The following is a 26,746-nucleotide window of genomic DNA, read 5'->3' as shown; positions in this document are numbered from 1 at the left end:
TGAAAATGTTACTTTCCTGAAAAACATATTCTGATTTGATGTGCAACAGTCATTTAAAATTCAAATTAAAAATTACCCCAAGAGTCTCTGGTCAACCTTCTTCCTGGCATTACCTTAAGGGGAGACGTTTAGGAGCAAGGTTCCTGATGCGGAAGCGGCTGACTCTACAATTTACCATCCACTGCACTGATTTAGAACAACAGGGTCTTGGCCCACGTGGAAATTAACTATGGCCATAATTCAAAGGCAGCAAGACAGAGAGACAGTGTGATTAAATACAGAGGTCAATATCAGTATGATCACTAGAGTTTCAAAGATACACAAATATGAATGATACTATGACTATATCCTTTTTATTAATCAGTGTATAGCCAGTGCCTGGGTCATACTATGTGCTGAAGAAATGTTTGCTGAGTAAAGAAATGAATGTACAACCCTGACTGTCCAATTCAGGCATGTGAACCTCTCCTCGAGGTAGAAAAGGACTATGATATGCTAAAATGAGATTCTCTCAGGGCCACAGGATGTAGTTCTAATAAGGACTTCTAAAAGTAACTTGTACTGGTAAATCTGAAAAGTCTGTGGACTAACCCTGAATATTTCTACTGCTTCAGAAGCCAAACTATTTATCAGATTTGAAGGTACCATTTTTGGTTTTGTTTTTGTTTTGGCCATGCCCCGCAGCTTGCAGGATCTCAGTTCCCCGACCAGGGATTAAACCCGGGCCATGGCAGTGAAAGCCCGGAATCCTAACCACTAGACCACCAGGGAACTCAATTATTATTATATGCTTAAATTATTAAGCAATTTTTTACTCTGAAGACTCCTTGGAATGCCTCAGGTGTAAGAATTCTTTCCCAAACTAGTAAAAGGTACTGTGTTTTAGATATGGACTTCTACTTATTAATTAGCAACTCATTTGACCAGAAGCTCCTGGAAGGCAGACAACACATCTATGTTTATTACTATATACCCTGCCCTTAACACAATGCCTGGCACATGGTAAAAACTTCACCAACATTTGCTGGATGAATGAGTGACTGACTCGATACCATCCTGAAGCCTACAATGACATATCATTCCCCAACACACTATACTCAAAAATGCCTCCTAGTATTCTACCCTGACTCTACATGATAATTCCAAACTTAAAACTCCTAATTCTCAGACATAGCCAAACACTGGCTTATCTAAAACTACTAATAATGGACTTTCTATTTCCAATAATTGAAGTTTAGGCCAACCTTCTCACAGAAAGAAAGCTTAAAAAGTTAGACGAACGATTTTTAAAAAACTATCAACACAATGACAAGATGGTAGAGTACAGGCCAAAACCAAAAGGAAAACTAGAATCCAGAGAGGTAAATAACCACAGAAACTACAATGCCCTGGGGCATCTACCAGTCCCAGAAAACTCAGCTTTTGTTTCAATGGCCCTCTGGGGAGAAGAGGTCAATAACCCAAAGCCCAAGGCAAGGTAAGGAGTCTAAAAGGAGACCTTTTCTATAATAAGCTAAGATTCCAGAGACTCCTGAGAGAGAATCAGAACTGGACCAGCCCTCCTGCAAAATTACATCTCGGGCTCTAATACCTTCACCGTCCAAGGTACTTTAAGCCTTGAAATTAGTTTAAGGTGGAGGTGGACTGAGAATGATATCGTTTCCATGTGGGAATTCCTCCTCAGCGTTGCTTAGGGAATTTATATGTCTTTCTGAATCGTAAGAAAAAAATCAGCCAAGAAATCTGGAAAAAAAGGAGAAAATACTATAATTCTCTGTGAGAATAAAGCTTAACAATAAATGTAGAGACATTACTGGTTTAAAAGGATCTACCAGTGTCAAGTTGAAAGCAAGAGCAGAAAATACTGACCCACAGAGTGAAGATTAAGGTTGACCGGGACAAAAGTACATAGGAGAAAAGTGACTAGGATCTAATCAGTTAGTATTGCTTTTAACTGTTGCTATGTTATGAATGTGTTTATAAAGCACGTGTGTTCATGGCCCTGTGTGCTAACAGTGAGTCACTCTTGCAAATAAAATAAATACTAATAAGCTTATTTGCACAGTATATTTTATATAAACCTTGTAAGTGATCGTCCAAGAAATATCAAATTTTAGAAGTAAAATAAGTCCTTAAATTGGCAATTCCGACACATGATTCTGTGTAGCGTTGCATCTCACTCAGAGGCAAATGTTCCATTATTTTAATACTACTCAAAAAATGTTTGCTCAGTGTTTTCCAGTGTTTGTATTTGCTATAGGTTATAGTTCTTTGTAAGTATTTTAACAAGAGAAATGCAGGGGCTTCCCTGGTGGCGCAGTGGTTGAGAATCTGCCTGCCAATGCAGGGGACACGGGTTCGAACCCTGGTCTGGGAAGATCCCACATGCCGCGGAGCGACTAGGCCCGTGAGCCACAATTGCTGAGCCTGCGCGACTGGAGCCTGTGCTCCGCAACAAGAGAGGCCGTGATGATGAGAGGCCCGCGCACCGCGATGAAGAGTGGCCCCCGCTTGCCGCAACTGGAGAAAGCCCTCGTACAGAAACGAAGACCCAACACAGTCATAAATAAATAAAATAAATAAATAAATAAATAAAAATTAAAAAAAAAAATCCAGAGCCTGTGCTGTCCAGTGCTCCCTCTTCAAAAAAAAAAAAAAAAAAAAAAAGAGAAATGCAGAGAAGATGTGAATATTAATATTGAATCATTATATTGTATTACCTGAAATTAACATCATATTGTATGTTAATTGTTTCAATTAAAAAATTTTTTAAAGATGTGAATATTGTCACAAATTTATTGTCTAAAATTTGAATTAGCAAAACAATATTGATTCCAATGGCAAAGTCAAAATCAGAGCAAGTAGACAAAATATTTTCACTGTTAAAAAAGAACATAAGGGACTTCCCTGTTAGCGCAGTGGTTAAGAATCCACCTGCCAATGCAGGAGACATGGGTTTCAGCCCTGGTCCGGGAAGATCCCACATGCCACGGAGCAGCTAAGCCCATGCGCCACAACTATTGATCCAGCGCTCTAGAGCCCGTGAGCCACAATTACTGAGCCTGTTTGCCACAACTGCTGAAGCCCATGCGCCTAGAGCCCATGCTCTGCAACAAGAGAAGCCACTACAATGAGAAACCTGCTCACTGCAACGAAGAGTGTCCCCCACTCGCCGCAACTAGAGAAAGCCCGTGTGCAGCAACGAAGACCCAATGCAGCCACAAATAAATTAATAAATTAATTAAAAAAAAAAAAGAATATAAGAATACATATGTATAACTGAATCACTTTGCTGTACAGCAGAAATTAACACAACATTGTAAATCACCTATACTTCATTAAGATTTTTAAAAAAGAAATACTCAATGCAAATAGTCGCTAGAAAATAAAAAAAGAAAACCTGTCTGTACAAAAAAAAAAAAAAAAAGAAAGATTATGAGCTTATGCAAAGCAACATGTACCCTAATGGCCCCACCTGAAGATGTTTTTGGATACTTTCTTAACACTCAACCAACATCAAAGGAAACTTTTTTCTATGTCTGGAATATTAGTCACAAAACAAAGATCAATCCCATCAGATAGGGCAACTAATACTTTGTGTATTTAAAATTTTGTTTTAAAAATCACTTTTAAATACTAAATATTTGTGGTATGATTTTACAGTTTTTAAATTATTTTTATTTAACATTTATTTTGTGTTAATATTCCCTTCTTTTAATGTTTTATATTATCAGATGTCTAGTATCATGTTAATTTTCTAATTTTGATAAATATTTTTGAGTTATGTAAGATATTAGGGTTAGGGGAACTCTACTATCTCTGCAACTTCTCTATAAATCCAAAATTATTTTAAAGTAAAAAGTAAAAAATATTTCAAAGTTTATTATCAGGTAGAGAATAATTTTACATGTCATTAAAATATATAATCTCATAATATTTTGGTTCATAATAATAAAAAATTATGCATTTATTTCATATATATGTGTATATATATATAAAGTCTCTGAAACTTTTAGTATAATCCTAACACAGGAAAATTGTTCACTGTTGATTATTACAGTCATTACTGTTATTACTTAAGAACATGTAAGTAAAAGAGTTTTTAAAAAAAATACAGAATAATTTATAATTTTAGGAATTACCAGGAATTCCAATTTCTTGTTCCTGAATCTCAAAGATTACTATCCTTCAGGAATTTGGAAACATTAGCTGACCAGAAGCAGCTGACAGAAATAAGTGCAAATCCTCTCTGGAGACAGGTGCCTTTATCTCCGGTCTTAATGTTTTCCAAATACTATGACTAGAACACAGTAAAAGGTAACCAGACACACAAGGAGTCTAGACCACATGAATGAGAATCATGTGACACCAAAAACAGTCCCACTAAGACTTAATATCTTGGAATTATCATATGCAGACTATAAAATAACTATTCTTACCATAGGTAAAGAAAATAAAAAACAAGCTGAAAGATACCTACTGGAAACAGAAAACTATAAAAGGTAACATATCAGATTTGAAAAAAAAATAGAGCTTCTAGGAAATGAGTCCTCATGACATCATAATTCCAGAGTTTTAAGAAGGAGCAATATGAAGAATAGTATAAAGGCTATATATATTTAGGTGTGAGCTATACGTAAATCTATATACCATCCTATACTTAAATTGAATCCATTCAATGTATTCCCTGTTGATCTAACTAGATTCACACTTATACGCATAAAGTGGAGCTGAATGTAAACAAAACAGTCACGTGTATCCTGCTCTAAAACCACCAAGCACAAACCAGAGCAGTCAGTTGACTACAGTTCAAATAAATAAAGTCATACCCTTTCTTCTTATACTTAAGTCTTGCAAATTAGAAGTGCTTCTTGGGGTTTCCCTGGTGGCGCAGTGGTTGGGAGTCCGCCTGCCAATGCAGGGGACATGGGTTCAAGCCCCGGTCCAGGAAGATCCCACATGCCACGAAGCAACTAAGCCCATGTGCCACAACTACTGAGCCTGCGCTCCTAGAGCCCGTGAGTCACAACTACCGAAACTGCATGCCGCGACTACTGAAGCCCACGTGCCTAGAGCCCGCGCTCCGCAATGGGAGAAGCCACCGCGGTGAGAGGCCTGCGCACCTCAACGAAGAGTAGCCCCCGCTCGCCTCAACTGGAGAAAGCCTGCGCACAGCAACAAAGACCCAAGACCTAACACAGCCAAAAATAAATAAATAAATTAAAAAAAAAAAGTGCTTCTTAATTATATTTTCTTCTAATTTCTCAAAACCCTATTAAATGCCTACCACGTGATAAGCATAGCTAGGCATCTGTCCATACACTTTCTTATTTAAAAAAAGAAGAAAAAAAAAAAAAAGAGGAGGAAGGAGGAGCAATAGCTACAATAAAACCTAATTTTGGGTCTGGCACAGCACTGGACTATTTTGCTACCATTAACTGTGTCTGACAAGGGGACCAGCATCTCAGCACTGACAGTCCTTAGCTCTCCAGTAGTCCAAGTTCAAAGTAACAACGGAGGAAGGAGACCTTTGAAAGTTCTGGAAGGTAGAGCAGAAACTTCAATTTCATTCAGTTAAACTAAATTCAATTCACCAAGTATTTACTGAGTCTACTACCTGTTGGACACTATACCAGGTGTGTGGGAAATGACAAACCAACTAATGTACAGTATCTGTCTTCTCATTAGGCTTCAAATTTTCAAGAGGCATATAAACAACTAAATATAATATCAATCAGGATTAGATAAATACTATATCGAAAGTTCTTTAAATCTTATGCCTTAAATTTCAAGGTTAGAGATTGTATGGGACTGGATTGGAGGGGTAAAGCCTGGTGCTCAAACTGATTAATTCTGCCTCTTTCAAGGGACTGCTTATATTGCTGGATATACTTTTTATGAAGACAGAAAAAGATGACCTTAAGAGGAACTGTCAGTGATTGCAAGAAATAAGTAATTTCATCATACTAGCAATTGATATAAATAATACACCTATTGAAAAGCAATCAAGTCAATATTAACACAGCCAATGCTGTATTTGGTGAATGCAAATAAAGAAAAGTTTCCTGATTAAGACTACACACACCTACTGCAGGTCTTTCACAGCATTAAACTTTTAGAACTAAAAAAAAACCCAAAAAACATAGTAAGAACACCAGCTGAATTATTCAATTAGTCCTGAAAAAGAAGGTCAATCGAATAAAAAAGAATACCAGTTTCATCCGTCAGTACCAGTCCATTACTCCATATAGTCCTTTAAAAACACTGCACACTGTTTTTATGCAAAGAAGACATAATATTTCTCTGGAACACTACTAATTCTAATAAGTATCATTATTGAGAAATTCTTGCTACCTGGAATTTGGGAGAGTTTTGTTCTGTTACCTGTATATCTAATGCAAGAACAGTTTACAAGTATATCTCAAAACTCGTATGTATGGAAGGTGATGGAGAATCTGGGGCTTGCTATGGCTTTGAGGATGTAGCGCTGAGCCAAAGTTCCCTCAGGATTCCTTTTCAGGCACTCTGAAATCGTCAAGGTATCTGGCATACCCCAAGAGTTCAGATACTCATATTAAATGAACACCCTCTTGAGGACATGTCTAAGTGCTCACCCTTGTGCTTTACCTTGAGAGCAAATGTCACCACTGCCTTGTTGAGCACAAATGACCCAGGGGCCCAGTGACCTGGCTGGTCCCTAATTCATCACCTTGCATGTGCTCCAGGACACCCTCCCAGGGCCATGCCTCTGAGTTTGGAGTTCCTGCACAACTGTGCCCACTTGCACAGCAATTCTTGCCTGAGCATATTTTAGACAGAGGTTTCCTCTCTTTCTGTAATCCATCTGCTTTCCATCTTTCAGAAAATTACTCAATTTCTGGCCTTCTGATAATACTCTTTCTTCTTGGAATTTTTTATTATTTTTTTTCATTCACTTTTAGAGATCTAAGGGACAAGGGGAAGTTGGTATGTGTACTTGGTCTGCCATCTTGATTTGGTCTCTCTGGGCCACCATGACCTTGTTTTTATTTATTAGGATCCTGCAACTCCTAGATCCACAGAGTGCTTTTTATTATTGACTTTCCTAAGGACATGTAGGTTCAGAGCTCTCTGGCACGCATGCCAAAGGGCATGCAGTCATGCTCTCCTCAGGCCCTAGACCAGCTGCTATTATCTCACTCTTTTCTTCTTCCTACTTTATAAATTATTTCTCCTGATAGGCTGGTGAATACAAATGAAGTCTCCAGAGCCTGGTCACCCCCCAAGTTAAGAGACAGCATTTGAATTTTTGAATGTGCAAGGTGGGAAACAGTAAACCATAGTAGTTAAAGACATGGGCTCAATTCCCGGTTCCCTTAGCAAGCTACTTAATCTCTACAAGTCTTGGTTTCCTCATCTATAAAGTAGCCATATGAATTAACCCAGTAGCTTCAAGGTAGCTGTGAAGATTCTTTGTGACAAATGCTTATTAATACATTAATAAATGTTTGTTATTATTATTATTATTGAAACTTAGTCCCTGGACCACAAAGATACAACATATCATTTTCTCACGAGTCTTAGCCTGGAAGTCGTCAGTGCTGAGCAGAGTCTGGTTAAAGAAAGTTATATCTGGGGACTTCCATCTGCACAACTGCTACGGATGTCACAGAGGTACAGGAGGTATAAATGTCACTGAGGTCTGAGCTTTTTTACCTGAGCAGCAAATGGAGTTAGGAGGCTATAGTGGTCATAGGATACATTCAGACAGAGCCATCTAATTGTGGTGACAGAGTGAGAAATTAGGTAATAAAAAGCAAACCATTCCTTAATTGTCCATCATAGATGGTAACATATCCCTAAAAACCTGGGTAGGCTGTTACTTGGACTTGCCAGTGTCAAGAAACAAGTATATACTATCTCCTCATCACTTACCTCTAAGTTGCTGGAGTTCCATGTTCAAACTCTCAATGTTACTCTCGTAGAACTCAAGATTCTCAGGGGTCTCTGCCCTTAGTGATTCCTCTTGCTTCTCCTCCAACAGTAAGTTCAGCTCTTCTTGAGCCCTGCAGCACATATCCAAGTCCTGTTCCATCTCCTGAATCCTCACCAAGACTAAGGGACACTGGGAAGTCTGGTCCAAAGTCTTCTCCATGTTCTCAGGGCCCTCCTTTTCTAGGGTCTCCCAGCCAGGACGGTTACAGGTTAGGAGCTTGGGGGGTACTGCATTCGTTCTCTGCTGGGCCGAGGGAGGCAGGGGAGCGGGGCGAGAGGGTCGCATTGCCAAGGGTGGTTCCGGTCTCAGGTTCTGGTCCACTGGCAAATGGGGAGCAGTGGATGCTGGAGTACAGGGACGGGGTGGCGGTGGCCTTAGAGCCTTTCTCCTCTCGGGCATCTCCTGCTGGATGATTAGCTTCGAGGAACCTCGGAAAATATCCTTTTCGGAGTTAAAGTCCATGATTGAAAAGTGGCGCAAAATTTTATCTGGTTCTGTGCCGGGCCCTGACAAGCTCTTCTCAAACTCTATCAGTTGTTGTGTCAACTTAGAATCCAGGTCCGTGTTGCCGTCTCCCTGTGAAAGTGCCATTGCTTCCACAGCAGGTGCCTTGTCTTGCAGACCAGGCTTCATCTCTGATCTCTCTGATGCAGAGCAAAAGCTGGAAGCATTTTCTTTGGGTGTGAGGTGCTTTTTCACACACCGCGCCATGCCCTGGAGTTGAGGGCTCAACTGGCTGGGTCTGACTGCCCTGGAGGCTAAACGGGAAAAGGTGCTGTGAAGAGGTGGCACTGGCTTCTGAAGGGTTTTCGGCTGGGAGTATGTTCTTCTGGGAGGTAGGCTGGAGTAGTCTCTAGTCCTTGCTTCTAGAGGAAGAGGGTCAGAGTACTGGTCGGGGCAGGGGTTGCTTCCTCCTCCTATAGGATAATACTGGTTTTTCTGCAATTCGGGATGAAAAGGTACTGGAGTTTGGGACGCAACACCATTGACCACCTCTGAAGGATCCTTCGTGGAAGAGTATTTGGCAAGAAGCTGTTCGTGCCCTGAACCTGTGCTTCTTGGGGGCCCTTCTGAGGTGCCCGTGTTCCAGTGAGAGTTTTTGTCTTCTTCATACTCAGAAGTCAGATGCTCCAGTGGGGAAGTGGATGTTTCAGAAATAACTGAGTTGGACTTCTCTGCTTTATACTCAGGAGATTCATGTCTTGTTCCTTCCACTTCTAAGGAGTTCTCCGAACAATCCAAAGATGTGTCAGGGATGTTGGTGAGGCTGCTTTCCTGCGGCAGATCCATGGTTTCCTCCACCCTTACTTGAGGACATAACTTTACAAAGCGGTAAGGAAAGATGCCTGTCCTGCCCTTCAGTGATCCTTCTAGCCAGCCATCTTCCAGGGTCCCCAGGATTCGGATTTTATCGCCTACTTCGAAATCCAACTCATTTGGCTCCAGGGCTTGGAATCTATAGAGGGCAATCCCGTAGGTGGCTGGCTGCTCGCCTTCCTCTTCTGGCTGTCTCTCTTCTCCTGTGTTGGTATCTACTTCACCGTTAGTAATGCAGTCATCGCAATTTCCAGAACTTACTGACTCATCCACAGTCCTCAGGGGCCCCAAAAGCTCTACAAAACCTTCCGGAAAAATGCCTCTTCGACCCTCTAACTCCCCTTCAAACCAGCCTGGTTCAGGAACTCCAATAATGGTAATCACATCCCCTTCTCTGAAGTCCAGCTCCTCATCCAGCTGGGCAGAGAGCCCCATCAGTGCCCGGGCTTGTCCCATTGAATACTCGGGAATCTGGAGAAGGGCACTCTGTGAGTGCCACTGCCGACTCTGTGAGGAGAGGCAGAGCTCCCTAACACATGAGGACGGGAAGAAGCCCCGGGCACCCCAGCAGCTCCGGCCCTGCAGCCAGCCGGCAGTGGGAGTGCCATCGAGAACCACTAGGTCACCTGAAGAAAGAGAAGAGAAGCAAAGATAATGACCTCGGTTATCACCTCAGCAGGATACTGGTATAACTAATAGTGCAACTCATCACCTTAAATAGCTACCAAATTCAAGGGAATATAAACCTAGAGTTTTAAGTGCATGAACACTTTTTGACAATTTAGTGACAATATAGTGAACATTCCTGTAAACCCATGGTTTTCAAAATGTGGTCTGCGGAACCCTGGGGGTGGATCCCTAAGATCCTTTCAGAGGGTCTGTGAGGTCAAAACTATCATATTTTCTTCATACACTTCATATACTTCAGCCAAAACAATGTAACATGGCAAACTGAATATAGATTCAAGTAAAAGAATCTAGACTTCTTCTATTAAACCAAATATTAAAGGCATCTGCAAAAAATGCAAACCAATGTTACTCTTCTCACTAAATTTTTTTTGTTTAGGAAACTAGTTATTTTTCATAAACTGTTATTTATGTTATTAATGCTAATATGAGTTTTTAAAAATAAACTGATAATTTAAAAAATGTCTCAGCTTTAACAGCTAATATGGTAAATATCAATAGACTCACACAAGCAAGTGCTCTTTAGGGTCTCAAAAACTTCGAAGAATGTAAAGGGATCCTGAGATCAAAAAGTTTGAGAAATGCTACTACCAACAACAGTCTGTACCACTGCATTCATTTATAAACGATGAAGAATATATTCATGGCCACTATAGTCCTTTGAATAGATGGATCTAATTTCTCACACCAAATTATATTCAATATCAAAAATCGAACAAAGAAAGAAATCTTCAGGAATGGGTTGGAAGTGCAGGGTGTGGACAACAAACTGTTCATTTATTTTCTCCAGAGCCCTTTTTTTTTTTTTTAAACATCTTTATTGGAGTATAATTGCTTTACAATGGTGTGTTAGTTTCTGCTTTATAACAAAGTGAATCAGCTATACATATACATATATCCCCATATCTCTTCCCTCTTGCGTCTCCCTCCCACCCTCCTTATCCCACCCCTCTAGGTGGTCACAAAGCACCAAGCTGATCTCCCTGTGCTATGCGGCTGCTTCCCACTAGCTATCAGTTTTTTTTTTTTAATTATTTATTTATTTATTTATTTTTAGCTGTGTTGGGTCTTCGTTTCTGTGCGAGGGCTTTCTCTAGTTGTGGCAAGTGGGGGCCACTCTTCATTGCAGTGCGCGGGCCTTTCAGTGTCGCGGCCTCTCTTGTTGCGGAGCACGGGCTCCAGACGCGCAGGCTCAGCAGCTGTGGCTCACGTGCCTAGTTGCTCCGCGGCATGTGGGATCTTCCCAGCCCAGGGCTCGAACCCGTGTCCCCTGCATTGGCAGGCAGATTCTCAACCACTGCACCACCAGGGAAGCCCTAGCTATCAGTTTTACATTTAGTAGTGTATATATGTCCATGCCACTCTCTCACTTTGTTAGAGCCCTTCTTGAACTCTCCTTATCCTGAAAATACATCATAATGAAATCTTAGAAGAATGTTCTAGTAATCGGCAGTTTGTTTTTGAAAATAACCAGTAGTTCCAATATTGCTGTTTCAGGCTATCTTCACAAAATATAATCTAAACAGTTAGCATCTGCCTTATTATTGAAGAAGGTGAGGCAAGGATTTGCCCCAGTTAAAAAATTACCCTATAGTTTTGCAGCAAATTGTTATGCAGCAAACTTTTAATTATCTGATTATGAACTATTCATTTTGTAGATTATCAGTTTTAATTTTTTTAACTAGCTCCACGCTTCTAACTTCCTTTTGTCCTCTAATTTCTTCTCTCAAAATATTTATTCCATTCGTCCTTACTCTTTGCTACCTCATCCAACTCCCATCATCTCACTCTTTTAAACCTCGCCCCAGACACTGTCTCTTCCAGTCTACCAAATGATTCATGCCAAACTAAGATTACAAATGTACCCATTTTATCATATCCCTCCCCTGCTCAAACGTTTACCATGAAGGCTTCTTCCTACCGCCTAAGGCTTCTACTCTAATAATCCTATTCTTACTACCTGAAATATATTTTTAAAAAATAAGTTTGCTGTGGACACTCTCCAAAGAGGTTTAGTTAACTAAGCTACCAAAAGGCTACTCTTATGTTTTCACCTCAGTGCAAACTGGTATTCACATCCAGTCACAACCTCCCCTGGCCCCATCCCCAGCTATCCAATATTATCTCACCTCTGAGACCCTATTCCATACAAGGGGACTTTCATTGTCTCCTATAGAAGCCTCTCCATCTGAAACCTCAGCATGCTTCCCTGATAAACCTTAGAAGCCTACACACATCTTGGCCATCTGTAGCCTACTAAAGAAATTATCACTTATATCAACAATTTTGACACTTGTATTTTTATATACTACACAGCTTCTAATGTAAGATTTTGCATTTACTGGTAGGCACCCAATACATTTTCACTGATTTCATACTGTTTTGCTTAGATGTCCCTGAAAATAGGGTCTTGGTCCTGTATTTCTATTTTCCTTTAATTTCTGATTCAATAACCATTGGTCAGAGCTTGGGGTCCTGAGAATGACAAGTGACTTTTCCCCCCACTAGTTCTAAGGCCATTACATCAGGACCACAGAGGGAATTCACTGGAGACATGGCTACTGTTCAGACACAGTAGGTCTTTTGGCGATTAAGAATAAAAGCGTGGTCCATTAGCCGCGCCCCGGCGGTTGCCGAGGCCGGCGCGGTGGAGTTGCAAAAGCTGCGGGTGCGGAGGAGCTGTGGAGCCGACCCCGCGAGCCGGGAGCATGAGGACCTGGTGTCTGTGTCAGATTTGTACCTGCGGGTCGGATTCTCATCCTTATGAAATAGTCAAACAGCCTCACCATGCACCAGAAGAGTATAAACCAAAGCAGGGGGAGATTGATCTTGGTACTACCTACAAACGGCATCTTAATTCTTATAAAGTGCAGCGTGTGGCAATAGCTCGGCCTTTGGAGAGACAAGTTAAAAAAGGGAAGTTGGATACTGTCCCAACCTATAAAGAGTCATTGTGGATGGAATGGGGGAAATACAGATACAGAAACCTACAAAGAAAGAACAAGGAATATATGGATGTTCTGTCACTAATCATCTCGGTTTGGATGTGGAAAGTTCTTCTGTGCTGTATGCAGAGGCACCTGTCATCTTGTCTATTGGAAGAAATATCACCAGACCGGAGCACAGCCATCTCTCCGTCGTGATTGGAGGCATCGTGGAAGCACCCCAGCGAGCAAATGTGACCATCCAATGTCCTGTAAAAGTGGATCCCTGTTGTTGCAGAATGTTTCCCTTGAAAGTGAAGGAACCTACGTCTGTACAGCCACCAATGCTCTTGGAAAGGCGATGGCATCATCCATCCTCCACTTGCTGGAGACTTTCTGGGAGCTTGGTAGCTGCACACATTGTTCTGCCACTTGCGGCCACTTGGGAGCCTGAGTTCAGAGACCCCAGTGTGTAATGGCCAACGGGCAGGAAGTGAGTGAGGCCTTCTGTGAGCACCTCCAGAAGCCGCTGGCTGGGTTCCAGCCCTGTAACATCTGGGACTGCCCCTCGAGATGGTTCACGGGCACGTGGTCAGAGTGCTCTGTGTCTTGCGGTGAAGGATTCCGCAGTCGGCAAGTGACCTGTAAGCGCACGAGAGCCAATGGAACTGTGCAGGTGATGCCTCCGAGAGCATGTGCCCCCAGAGAGAGGTCTCTGGGAAGAAGCCCCTGCTGCAGTCACCCGTGTGTTCAAGGGCTTAGTGAACCAGGGAACCAGCTGTTCTGATTAACTCCAAGCACTACATGGCTACACACTTGTCTCACTGGAAAATGCACAGCCCCAATTCTGTGCAGGGACGACGCAAAGCAGAGTGTGATACATCTTTCTGGAGCATCACGTTTACTAACTAGAATTGGAAGAACCAAGGAGTTCTTGGAACAAGAACTATCCCCCTCCCCCACCAACACGGAAGACAGAAGAGTAGGGGAGGGGAGACGTGCCCCAGGAATGACAGTCCAGTCTCTGAAGTTTCACCCAGGTGGGGGTTGAGGGGCAGACCTGCAGCCATAGTGGCCTCGCTTTCGGTCGCCCGGGCTGCTCCGGACCATCCTCTGAGCTGGCCAGGGTCTTGGATACGATGCTTCTGAAGGCCGTGCAGAGAACACACTCATCTTCCACTGGACCGGGCCCCAGGGAGCGCGACGGCCTGACCTTCCTGCCTCGGTCATTCATGGGGTTCACATGGGCTCACTTTATTATGACGCCTCTTGCTGGGCAGCTTGCAACACAGATGTTTTAAAATAAAGTTCCAGATTCTCCCAGCCACCCCTTGCTTTTTCTGGCTGTGGCCAGAGAGAGTGGATGAGGACACACTCTCAGGCTGCCCAGTGTGGGAGGACCTTCCAGTGTTGGACACACCCAGGGGGCAGCTGATTCCCTCTGGGGCTCCAATCCTGCTGCTGCTGGAGGTGGATGTCCCAGTGCCACACTGGGGGGCTGGGCTGGGGGTGGCAGTCCTCGACTCCAGGCTGGGTGGGGGACAGGCAGACTCACTGGTCTTCTGCCCTGCCTTCTGGTCTTCCTGCAGCTGCACATTTTTTCTCTGGTAGAGCCACCTGGTTTGCAGGGAGGACACCACAGGGCTTGGAGAAGGCTCAAGTTCACTGCCACTGAGGTCCCCGGAAGAGAAGGGCTTCACAGTTATGATGGAGACCCCCACCTTGGGTTTCACGGAGCTCACACTGCCTGTTCCAGTGTCCTGGATCTGGTTGCAAGTCAAGCCTGGAGTCCTCACCATTGTCACCTCCAGGTCCTCTTCACAGGGTGGCTGGAGTGGCTCCTTCTGGCCCATGTTCACCCATGGATGCCTCACGAGGTCAGGTAAGGTACCTCTGTCACTGGGGTTGAGGGCAATCATTTTTTGTAATAGATCCCTTATCTCCAAAGACAGATAAGGTGGGATGGGGTACTGCCCTTGTAGGATTTGCTTCCGCAGCTCCTGTAAGTCTTTTTCCACAAAGGGCCGGGACCCAGTTACCATGGTGTAGAGCACTACTCCCAGGCTCCACACGTCCACCGCAGGGCCGCTGTAGCTCTGCCCCAGGAGGAGTTCCGGGGCAGCATAAGGGACTGTGCCACAGATCGTGTCCAGTAGGCCAGTGTCATCACACTTGTTGCTGAGGCCAAAGTCTGTAAGTTTGATATTCATGTCGGAATCAAAGAGGAGGTTCATTGGCTTCAGGTCCCGGTGCACGATGCCCCTCTGGTGGCAGTGCTGCAGGGCGGAGACCAGCTGCTGGAACGGGCCTCGGGCCTCCGCCTCTGTCATACGGCCATGGATCTTCAAATAGTGGTACATGTCCCCCCCACTGAGGTACTCCATCACCAGGAAAAATGTCTCCTCCGTGTCAATCACCCCCAGCAGTTTTACAATATTGGGGTGATTCAGAGCCTTCATACTGCACACTTCCCGGGAAAGTGCCTGGACACTTGAGAAGTTCTGACGCCTTTTCTTAATGACCTTGACAGCCACCTGTGTCCCGGTCAGAATGTGCCGGGCCAACTTCACTTTACCGAAGGTGCCTTCACCAATGGTGCGGAGGATCTCGAAGTCATCAATATGAGCCTCCTTGTCAGCAGAGTTGGCTGTGAGGCCCTGCATCATGGTGATCTGCTAACTACACTGACTGACAGCACTACCTAGCAATGCTAACTATGCTAACTAACAATGCTAACTGTACTAACAGTGCTAAGTGTGCTATCTCTACTAACAACGCTAACTACGCTAACTGTACCAACAGCACTAACTAGTACTAACTACACTAACTATGCTAATAAACTATTAACTATACCAACTGTGCTAACTATACCAACAATACTGACTATGCTAACTGTAGAAAGAAAAATGAGACAAATAAAAAAGAGTAGAGAAAAGAGAAAAAAAAATCAACAAAATGGCAGAAACAAGGAAAAAACAAGCTAACTGTAGGTCCAAGGCCGTCAGGTCACCAAAAGCAGCTTCCTGGGCTCTAAGGACCAAAAACCTGGGCCCAGCTTTCTCTTTTACAGGGCTTTGTGAAGTACATCACAGTGGTGCACTCTGAGGTCAGAGCAAGAAATGGACCCATCACAGCTGGGGATAAGCCACAGTGGTTTTCTCACTTTTTGAGTGCAAGGCCCCTTTACACTTAGGAAAAAGGATCCCAAAGAAATTTTTCTTCACGTGTGTTATTAGATATTGGTATTCACTTTGTTATAAATTAAAATCTGTAGGATACTTCAGTGGCCTTTTATTTCTAGTTTGAAAATGTGTAATAATTTTAAAGACCTCATAATGTCTACACTTGAAATATTCAATTCCTTTTCCTTAAATTCTGGTCTCAAAATAATGTTACAACTTAATTGACTTCACGATACTATACAAAATGTTCTGTTGCATAACGCATGATAAAGTACATTATGAAAGTCTATGAAGCTGAGAGAAGATTTCCCAGGAAGGTAGGTCATGAGCAGATTTCTCATCAGGAGCCTCGGAGGCCAGATGGCATGGCTCAATGTACTTGAAGTGTTGAAGGAAAGAAACCGTCAACCAAGAATCCTATATCTAGCAAAACTTTCCTTCGAAAATGAGGGAGAAATCAAGACATTCCCAGTTAATCAAGAGTTGAGAGAGTTCTTAACCACCAGACCCACCTGCCACAGGGAGTTCTTCAGGTTGGAGTCAAGGACCCTGGACAGTAACTCAAAGCCTTATGAAGAAATAAAGACCTCTGGTAAAAGTAGACAGACGGGCGATGAGAAAAGCCAGTACTATTGTAACTTAGGTTTGTAGCTCCACTTTTTGTTTTCTGTTTGATTTAAGAGACTAATATATAATAAAACACACACATACAAATCAAAAAAAAAAAAAAAAAAGGATAAAAGCGTGGGCTTCCCTGGTGGCACAGTGGTTAAGAATCTGCCTGCCAGTGCAGGGGACACAGGTTCAAGCCCTGGTCCGGGAAGATCCCACATGCCACGGAGCAACTAAGCCCGTGTGCCACAACTACTGAGCCTACGCTCTAGAGCCCGCGTGACACAACTACTGAGCCCGCATGACACAACTACTGAAGCCTGTGTGCCTAGAGCCTGTGCTCTGCAACAAGAGAAGCCACCGCAATGAGAAGCCCGTGTACCACAACAAAGAGTAGCTCCCACTCGCCAAAACTAGAGAAAGCCAGCGTGCAGCAACGAAGACCCAACGTAGCCAAAAATAAATAAATAAATTAAAAAAAAAAAAAAGAATAAAAGCGTGCCAAAACTCCCACTCTCCTGGCTTTGAAATGAACTGTCTTTCCTTCCTTCCTTCTTTCCTCCCTCCCTCCCTCCCTCCCTTCCTTTCGGCTGCATTGGGTCTTCATTGCTGCATGTGGGCATTCTCTAGTTGCGGCGAGCAGGGGCTACTCTTCGTTGCGGTGTGCGGGCTTCTCATTGCGGTGGCTTCTCTTGTTGTGGAGCACGGGCTCCAGGTGCGCAGGCTCGGTAGCTGTGGCTCGCGGGCTCCAGAGTGCAGGCTCAGCAGTTGTGGCGCCCGGGCTTAGTTGCTCCGTGGCATGTGGGATCTTCCCGGACCAGGGATCGAACCCTTGTCCCCTGCATTGGCAGGCGGAGTCTTAACCACTGCGCCATCAGGGAGGTCCCTGAACTGGCTTTTTTAAACCTGCAGAATTAGAATATTTTCTTGTTTTACCAAATCTTCATGAAACCCTTATAATAGGGTTTGTTTTCCTATTTTCAGTTGGGTGACTGTTTTTTTCCTTTCCTTCTTTCTTTTTTTTTCTTTTGGCCACGCCACACGTCTTAGTTCCCTGACCAGGAATCAAACCCATGTCCCCTGCACTGGAAGCACAGAGTCTTAACCACTGGACTGCCAGGGAAGTCCGAAAACAATTTTGTTTGTTTTTATTTTGGCCGTGCTGTGCGGCTTGCAGGATCTCAGTTCCCCAACCAGGGATCGAACCTGATCCATGGCAATGAAAGCCTGGAATCCTAACCACTAGGCCACCAGGTAACTCCCTGGGTGACTGTTTTGATAAGCTTTATTACCTGGCAGATTGTCATTCTGTTGATTATTTCTACATAATAAAGGTTTTGGTTTTTTTTTTTTTTTTTAAAGGATTTTCTTATTTATTTATTTATTTATTTATTTATTTATTTTTGGCTGTGTTGGGTCTTCGGTTCGTGCGAGGGCTTTCTCCAGTTGCGGCAAGCGGGGGCCACTCTTCATCGCGGTGCGGGGACCGCTCTTCATCGCGGTGCGCGGGCCTTTCTCTATCGCGGCCCCTCTCGTCGCGGGGCACAGGCTCCAGAGGCGCAGGCTCAGCAATTGTGGCTCACGGGCCCAGCTGCTCCGTGGCATGTGGGATCTTCCCAGACCAGGGCTCGAACCCGTGTCCCCTGCATTAGCAGGCAGATTCTCAACCACTGCGCCACCAGGGAAGCCCTGGTTTTTTTTTAAAGTCATAATTTAGGCCCTGAAAAGCACTTTAGAGATAATTTTGGTGAACACTTTTATTTTATAGCCGTTACTGAGTTTTTTGCATTCCTATGCCTTAGGAATAGAGGCTGCTTAGTGATCATTTCTAAACTTCAAAAACAACAATATGAGGAACTCCTGGAATAGAGTGACCAAATTTTGAGAACAAAAAAATAGGAAGTGGGGTGACTCTTAGGGTCAGTCTGAGCCTTTTGCTTATGCACGATTAATCCCAGCCACCACGCTGCTTGTTTCTTCTGGTTAGATTTTTTTATTCGAATGAGAAATGCATTAAGAATAAGATGATAAGAAAGAATGAATGTCCTAGAATCTGAATATAAGTAGTTTGACTCTGCAGTATAAAGTCCCTCACTGAAATCTTCTGCCCAGGGACTCTGTACTCTATGCAGACCGACCACTCTTTACCTGGGTTTCCACACGAGCCATATCAGAACCTTAATCCTGATATCTCACACACGTGGCACCACAGATTTATGACACAGTGCTTTAACTGATAATTATCATTTATCTATTTATTTGTAAATAAATTTATCAATTTAATTTTCATTGGTCTTTTCTGGGGGTGGAGAGGTGGCCTAGAAGCATGAGCTTATAGGCAAGGGATAAGCATTCTGTGTTGTGTCAGGCAGTTAAATATTTCATCGCTCCCACTAATTTTTTTTCTCCCCTCTTTCTCTGCCTTTTCCTTGTTGTTTTGTTTTGTTTTTTCTCTCTTTTTCCCCCTCTTTATTTTCTAGGACAGCACCTACATTGATCTAAGAGACAAACTTGTTTCTGAATTTAAATATAACTCAAAATACAGGGAACAGACCAAAACAAATGGAAAGCTTTGGGAAAAGGAGAAAGGGTGACACCTGCTGGAAGAACCACTGGTGGTCTGGATTCCAAATAGAATCTCCCAGGGAAAATGTACATACACACAAAACTTCACATAATTATCAGGAAACAAGGTCCCCCGAAGCACATCCATGAACCCCAAGAATCCCAGGTTGAGAATAATAAAATAGCTAATCTTTATTGAGTGCTTACCCTCTGCCAGATGCGTTACATGTATAACCTCATTTAATCCTCACAACTACCCTGATGTAGGTATTATTATTTGTAGTCAAGGAAACTGAGGCCAAGAGAACTTAAGTAATTAGTACAGAATCACAGTTATTGAGTTGTGAAGTTGGATTTAAATCTAGGGCCATCAGAATTCTTATCCCCTAAACTATATTGCCTGCCCTAAATACATATATATTTTTAATAATATAATTTTATAGTTAAAATATGTAATTTTTTCTCTTATAAATCTCGATATTTCTGAAAGGTAAGTAAATAACAACTAAAGGCAGCATGGTAAAACAAAACAGATCTCAAACATTATCCCACATGCTCTTAAAGGTTTCCAAATCCCTCCTGACATATATTAAATCACAGAAGAGGAGAAGCTTCACTGCTACACTGAAGGACCAAAGGAAAGGCAAAGAAACAACAGGGAACTAGATTAATAGTACTAGAGGACAGGGATAAAGGAATGTATATACTCATGAGCGGAGACACTGATCTAATGGAAAAAGCAGAAGGGCCATTTTCAGTCTAAGAAGTAGAAGGGCCATTCCAAGCAGTAGACTTGAAAATCAGGAAGCCTAGATTCAAGTCATAAACTATATATAGTATAAAACAATACTTTCATTTTTTTTAGTGATTTTGTTTCTAACTAGTAAAATATCTGTTATATATATAGAAAACAAGAGAAATTAAAATCATTTCTGTGTCTCAAGCTAAACTTCCCAGAAAAAGACAAATTGTGTAGATACACCTACTTGCCCCATCCTCAAAGGCTATTATGTTCAAATCGGAAGACATACAGAACTAAAAGATGTGAACAGCATAGAAGGAAAGAGAGCTGAACAGTCAATGTGTTTACTGGCAGCACAGTATCACAGAAGATAAAACCACTAATAATTAGTACATCTCTTTCTATTCTCTCTTTTCCTATGTATCCCCCCTGCCCTGCAGCCTCTTCTTTTGAGCTCTGCTTATGTTTTTCAGCTCCGCAGCCTTAACTTGTTAAAAGATAGTCAAGATAAGATCTACAGACTCCAGGACCCAGCCTGACCTTAAGTCAGTCTTGGTAGAGGTGACTTGTGGCTGAAAGGTCCACACCAGGGTCTTCCTGAGAATCTCAGGTGGCTCTGGGATTCCTGAGGTGGAATTTAACTTCAAATCAAGTTCAGAACACATCAGTCCAGTCTTCCCAGGAGAGGCATTCAGCAGAAAATCTGTTTAGTACCTAAGACTTGACTATGCAAGATATATTATGAAGCAAAAAAACTAATTCCAGAAGCCACTTCCTCAAATTCCTCAAATGTTGTAGACATACTGTATATTCCCACATAGTACATTGTTATACACAGTATTTGCTCCAGGAACCAGGTGCAGGAAAAAACAATGCCCGGCCACCCACATCCTCTGCACAGCTCTGGTGGAAGCCACTGTGCTTTGGCCCTTTCTCCACGCCCTCTGACTGGTCTGACGTGGACTCAGCCCTCCTCTGGGAGAGCTGTGAGTAGGGACAGATATGAGGCTCCCTACTATAACATCTTCATCTATTTCTGTCTGTCTTCCCAACGCGGATTAGCAAAAAAGCACACAGAACAGAGGTAGAGGCTTAGTGTAAAGTGAAGGCAAGAAACTCTGAAAGCTGATTTTGAGGATTAAGGTCAAAGTCCAATATTCCTTTCTTCTCACTAACTAAGGGTTAGGGACTTTGCTAGGTCTCTCTCCCCACCTCTGCACTCTCTCTCTCTCCCATATGTGTACACGGTTTAAGAAATTAAGCCTATCCCTTTAGTGCCATACTCAAAAGAGTAAGTAACAATAGTAATAACATACCTAATAAATTATACAATTTTGATGACTGTTGTGAGTCATCATAAAATTGCACTGGTCATAAGCTTCAGTTTGTGGAACACTACTGGCTTCTGTGCTCATGCAGAAATGTATGGACTTAATCAAGTACATGTGCCGAAACGGTTTAGTCACTCTTTAGACGTTCATATGTCTATCAGAGTGTAAGAAGTGAGAAATACTTGGAATATCACTGAGACATGGCTATGACCATCCGTTTTAAACCACTTCCTTTTAAACTGGTTCTGATGAGAACTTTAATAACATTACCTAATCGTTGAATAGCAATGGGGCTGTTTTGCGTCTCTCTCTTAATCTGCATACCGTAATTCCTGCTCTACTATTATGCATTAATAAATAGTATGTTGTTAGCAAAGTCATATCAATTTTTACGGGAAAAAAAGATAACTGTAGTCTGAAGTGTAGCTACAACCTGGGGCAGTAGAAGGAGAATACTGGACTTACAAATAATCAGGTGATGTAACTTCACATTCTGAGGCCAAAACTTCTCAACTGCAGGTAACATTCTTTGAATCTCATTCGCATTATTATTATCATTTTTTTTTTTTTGGTAAGTGGAGGAAGTCATTTTCATTATTTTTAAAATGCAGTTAATAATACCCACTTTGCTACCTGCCAGGTCTGTGCTGAGAATGAAATGAGAATGTATTTGTGAGAAAAAATGCTGTGGAAATTATGAAATGCTACTCAAATACAAGGCATTATTATTGTCAGCACTATCTTGGTATTATTGAAGACTCTCTAGAGGTTAGTCACTTATAAAAATTCAAAAAAAAGATCTAGTTGTCAAAATGGACTGACTCCACCAATCTTATTTTAAACAGTCTACTCTTGGATGATCAACTTACCTCGATGGAGGGAAAGGCTGTTCAATTCTAGGGATGTAAATTCACAGATACAGACAAACAGTCTCTCGCCCTCTTTTAGACTGGGAATGGTAACAACTTCCACAAAACTGCTGGGGAACTGTCCTGAAAATAAAAGCAAACATTTCCAATATTAAAATTGCTTTTTTTCTGTCTGTGTACCAGGACAAAAAACTTTCATCTGAGCCCATTTATAAACCCTGAATTGAAAACTCACTGAGTACTCATCGCTGGAGAATATATTGTAGAAAACGTGCAGTGCACAAAATTAGGTGCATGCAGAACACAGAGAGTGCAATTCAATTCAATGAGCATTTATTGGGTGCCACTCTATCAAAGGCACACTGCAGAGGGGAAAATGAGTAAGACAGTCTTGGCTCTGAAAGATCTTAAAATTTGATTCAGACATAAAATCTAATTCAGACATAAACAATAATTCAGTTTGAAATCCAGTGTCACATCCTAGGTACACAAATTGCTATGGAAGTTCAGAGAAGGTAGGAAATGGGTCAGGAAGAAAATGAAAAATTTTATGAAAAAGACTACAGTTGAATCTGAAGATTGGCAGGGTTTTAACAGGTAATAGTAGACAAACAGGACCTGTCAGTTGGAAAGCATCGTAAAGTTTAGTTGATTCCACCTTCTAACTATCTCTTGCATCTGTCCACTTATCTCCAGATTCACCACCTCGGTCCAAGCCATCAACACCTCTCACCTGGATGACTGCAACCACTTCCCATCCCACCTCCCTGTCTTTGGTTTTGCCCTTTCCTATCATTCTTCAATCTGCAGCACTGAGCTTTCTAAAAGACAAATCTGATTGGGCTTAAAGCACATTTACAGTATCCTGTTTCCATAACTCCTTTCCATGGCATGCGCTGTCCTCCATGATCTAGCTTCTGCTCATCTCCCCCCGCTCAACCATTCACACTTCATGCCAGACTGAACTTTCTCAGTCCCTCCATGTTCTTTCTCTCTCATTCCAGGGCCTCTGAATAAGCAATTCTCTCTGCCTATCCTCTTTGCCTTGCTAACTCCTACTCACCATTTTTATCTCACCTGAGATGTCACTTCTACTGGGAAATAATCTATTATCTCCCAAAGGTGGCTTAAGTATCAATAAGAGTCTGTTCTAAGGACTGTATGATATACTCCAGCCCAGACTTCCATAAATATATATAAGTTAAAGATTGGATTTAACATAGATGCACAGTGTGGGGGAAAAACTTCCAGCCTTCCCTTGGCAAATTCATAAAAGAAACTGGTGCTAACGTGTTTTCAAGAATAGAAAAAAGGAAACCAGGTGCATGGAAAGTGGGAGTTAACTGCATCTAGGGTAGAGGGCAGATTTAATAAATTTAGGACACCCATGAATCTAGGAGGGCAGCTGGTACCTAACCATGTCAACCTTTTAAAGGAACCAGTTAAGGAGAGACGCAGTGATAACAGATATTCTCTCCTTGCTGGTAGAAACCACAGTAAACACACACAGAAAACACAAAAGGATCTGAAGTGTATTTATTGGGCTTCCCATTAAACCTTTATTTTTAATATGGAAAGAAGGGAGGGTCTGTGGTCTATTTTGTACGTGAGGAATTATGAACCTCTTACCTGTCACATCCTCTTTCTTTCCTAGAAGCCAAAATTCATCCATCACTGCCAACACCTCAATAACATCTCCCACAAAGAGTGGCAGTTCTTCTGATACACTAGGGCAGAAGTCAAAGATGGCTCGAACCACTGAGCCGGCCTCCATCTTTTATAACCTGGAAAGAAAGGTGGAAAGAAATGGGAAAGCATAAGTATTTAAGACACTGTACTATATATTGGTATCTTGAGAATTATAATTAAGATATAAAGTATCTTATTAATAATAAATTATTATTAAGATATAAAGTTTATATAAGACTACTTATAATGAAGTCAAAGCTAAGCAAATAAGAAGTTTGTGCTTTTAAAAAATCAAAATACTGTCTCATTTCTTTACAAACAATAATTTCCTCATACGTTTTCATTTAATTCTCCAAGTCATTCTGGAATTGAAAAAAAAAGTGACCTATAGCTATGTGGAATAGAAAACATGTAACTTGGAAATGTAGACTTTCCAATATGCTTGAAGAAGGCAATATGGGAATTAACATTTTTAAGGTACGAGGCAAGAGGGTACTCTTAAAATATGGTATTTAAAAAGTAGGGATTTTAAACATGGCATTTCATCTATTCCCCATAACTATCTTTTTTTTTTTTGCGTATCTTTTTCCCTTTGTATTTCCCCATGTATTTTATTTATTTTATTTCTTCTTCAAGTTTTATTGAGATATAATCGGCATACAGCTCCGCATAAGTTTAAGGTACAAAGCATAATGATTTGACTTACATACAACATGAAGTGATTATCACAATAAGTTTAGTGAATGTCTATCATCTCATACAGATACAAAATGAAAGAAAAAGAAAAAAATGTATTTTTCCTTATGAGGATGGCTCTTAGGATTTACTCTCTTAACAACTTTCATACATAACATACAGCTATGTTAATTATATTGATCGTGCTGTACATGCCATCCCTAGTACTTATTTATCTTATAACTGGGAGTTTATACCTTTTGACCGTCTTTGACCAATTCCTGCCCCGCCTCTGGTACCCACAAATCTGATCTTTTTTTCCATGAGTTTGTTTGTTTGTTTATTTTTGAAGTATAGTTGACCTACAACACTGTCAGTTTGTTACACAACTTAGCGATTCAATATTTCTATGCATTTCAAAATGATCACCACGATAAGTCTAGTTATGATATGTCACCATACAAAGATATTAGTTATTAACTATATTCCCCACACTATACCGTGACTCATTTATTTTACAACTGGAGGTTACTTCTTAAACTCTCTCACCTATTTCTTTCCTCCCCTCACCCCCCTCCCTTCTGGCAACCACCTGTTTGTTCTTTGTATCTATGACTTTTTTTGTTTTATGTTTGTTCATTTGTTTTTTAGATTCCACATATAAGTGAAATCATACAGTATTTGTCTTTCTCTGACTTATTCATTTAGCAGAACACCCTCTAGGTCCATCCATGTTATTGAAAATGACAAGATTCCATTCTTTTTTTATGAATAATATTCCATTGGCATGGAATATTCCATTCCATCTTCTTCATCCATTCATCTATTAATGGGCACTAAGCTTGCTTCCATAGCTTTTGTAAATAATGCTGCAATGAACACAGGCATACATATATCTTTCTGAATTAGCTTTCTTCAGATAAATACCAAGAGTGGAATTGCTGGATCATATGGTAGTCCTATTTTTAATTTTTTGAGGAAACTCCATACTGTTTTCCATAGTGTTTGTACCAATTTACATTCCCACCAACACTGCATAAGGTTTCCCTTTTCTCCATATCCTCGCCCACACTTGTTATTTATTATCTTTAACAGCCAATCTGACAGGTATGAGATGACATCTCACTGTAGTTTTTATTTGCATTTCCTTCATGTGCCTGTTGGCCACCCGTATGCCTTCTTTGGAAAAATGTCTAGATCCTCTGCCTGTTTTTTAATTGTGTTGCTTGTTTTTTTGATGTTGAGTTGGATATATCATTTGCAAATATCTTCTCCCATTCAGTACGTGGCGTTTTTGTTTTGTTGATAGTTTGTTTTGCTGTACAAAAGCTTTTTTTTAATATAAATTTATTTTATTTATTTTATTTTATTTTTGGCTGCATTGGGTCTTGTTGCTGCGTGCAGGCTTTCTCTAGTTGTGGTGAGTGGGGGCTCCTCTTTGCTGCGGTGCACGGGCTTCTCATTGCGGTGGCTTCTCTTGTTGCAGAGCATGGGCTCTAGGTGTGCGGGCTTCAGTAGTTGTGGTGCACAGGCTCAGTAGTTGTGGCTCACGGGCTCTAGAGCACAGGCTCAGTCATTGTGGCGCACGGGCTTAGTTGCTCCACGGCATGCGGGATCCTCCTGGACCAGGGCTCGGACCCGTGTCTCCTCCATCGGCAGGTGGACTCTCAACCACTGGGGGAAGTGATTGAGAGCTTTTTAATTTGGTGTAGTCCCCCCCCACAGCTATCTTAAAGATGAGGGTACTGAGGCTCAGCAAGTTAGAAAATTTGTTCAAGATCACAGAGCTTATAGCAGCAGGGCCAGGATTCAGACTGAGTGCATTCCGGCCTCTAACTACTGAGACTGTGCCTGTAAAAAAAACAATTTGACCTGAAGAACAGCAGCAGGACCCTACCTCAGTGGCCCAGATTTAAAATGCATTGAAAAAGACAAATCCATAAAAAGAACAAGAAAGGGCTATGTAGATGGCGCCTCCAGACAAGCTTTAGTACACTATACCAGATCAAGAATGTGTTTTCAGTTCAAAGACGCCTACGGCCCAAACTTGCATACTATCTTATGGTGTCTGTGCTGTAATAAGACAATGTGTCTGTTACTTTGTGTCAAGGGAGCCTAAGGATATGTTAAGCAATAGAAAGGGAGGCAATAAATAGAGGGCATATGCCATCAGCCATG

General features: G+C 41.8%; 1 protein-coding gene across 2 annotated transcripts in view; it reads right to left on the bottom strand.

Moving 5' to 3' along the window:
• DNMBP (dynamin binding protein) overlaps positions 1–26,746 on the bottom strand; it is a 117,268-nt gene that overhangs the window by 57,034 nt on the left and 33,488 nt on the right. For both annotated transcript variants that reach the window (XM_007187375.2, XM_057531102.1), the window contains exons 2-4: positions 23,834–23,988; positions 22,205–22,327; positions 7,915–9,918 (exon numbers count right to left, since the gene is read on the bottom strand). In XM_007187375.2, coding sequence (XP_007187437.2) covers positions 7,915–9,918; positions 22,205–22,327; positions 23,834–23,978 — 2,272 coding nt within the window. In that variant the 5' untranslated portion in view covers positions 23,979–23,988. The remainder of the gene's footprint in view (positions 1–7,914; positions 9,919–22,204; positions 22,328–23,833; positions 23,989–26,746) is intronic.

This window comes from Balaenoptera acutorostrata, chromosome 16 (genome assembly GCF_949987535.1).
Source record: "Balaenoptera acutorostrata chromosome 16, mBalAcu1.1, whole genome shotgun sequence".
NCBI lineage: Eukaryota > Metazoa > Chordata > Mammalia > Artiodactyla > Balaenopteridae > Balaenoptera > Balaenoptera acutorostrata.
The sequence above is the reverse complement of the archived record's forward strand: the minus strand, read 5'-3'. Positions and strand labels throughout refer to the sequence as shown.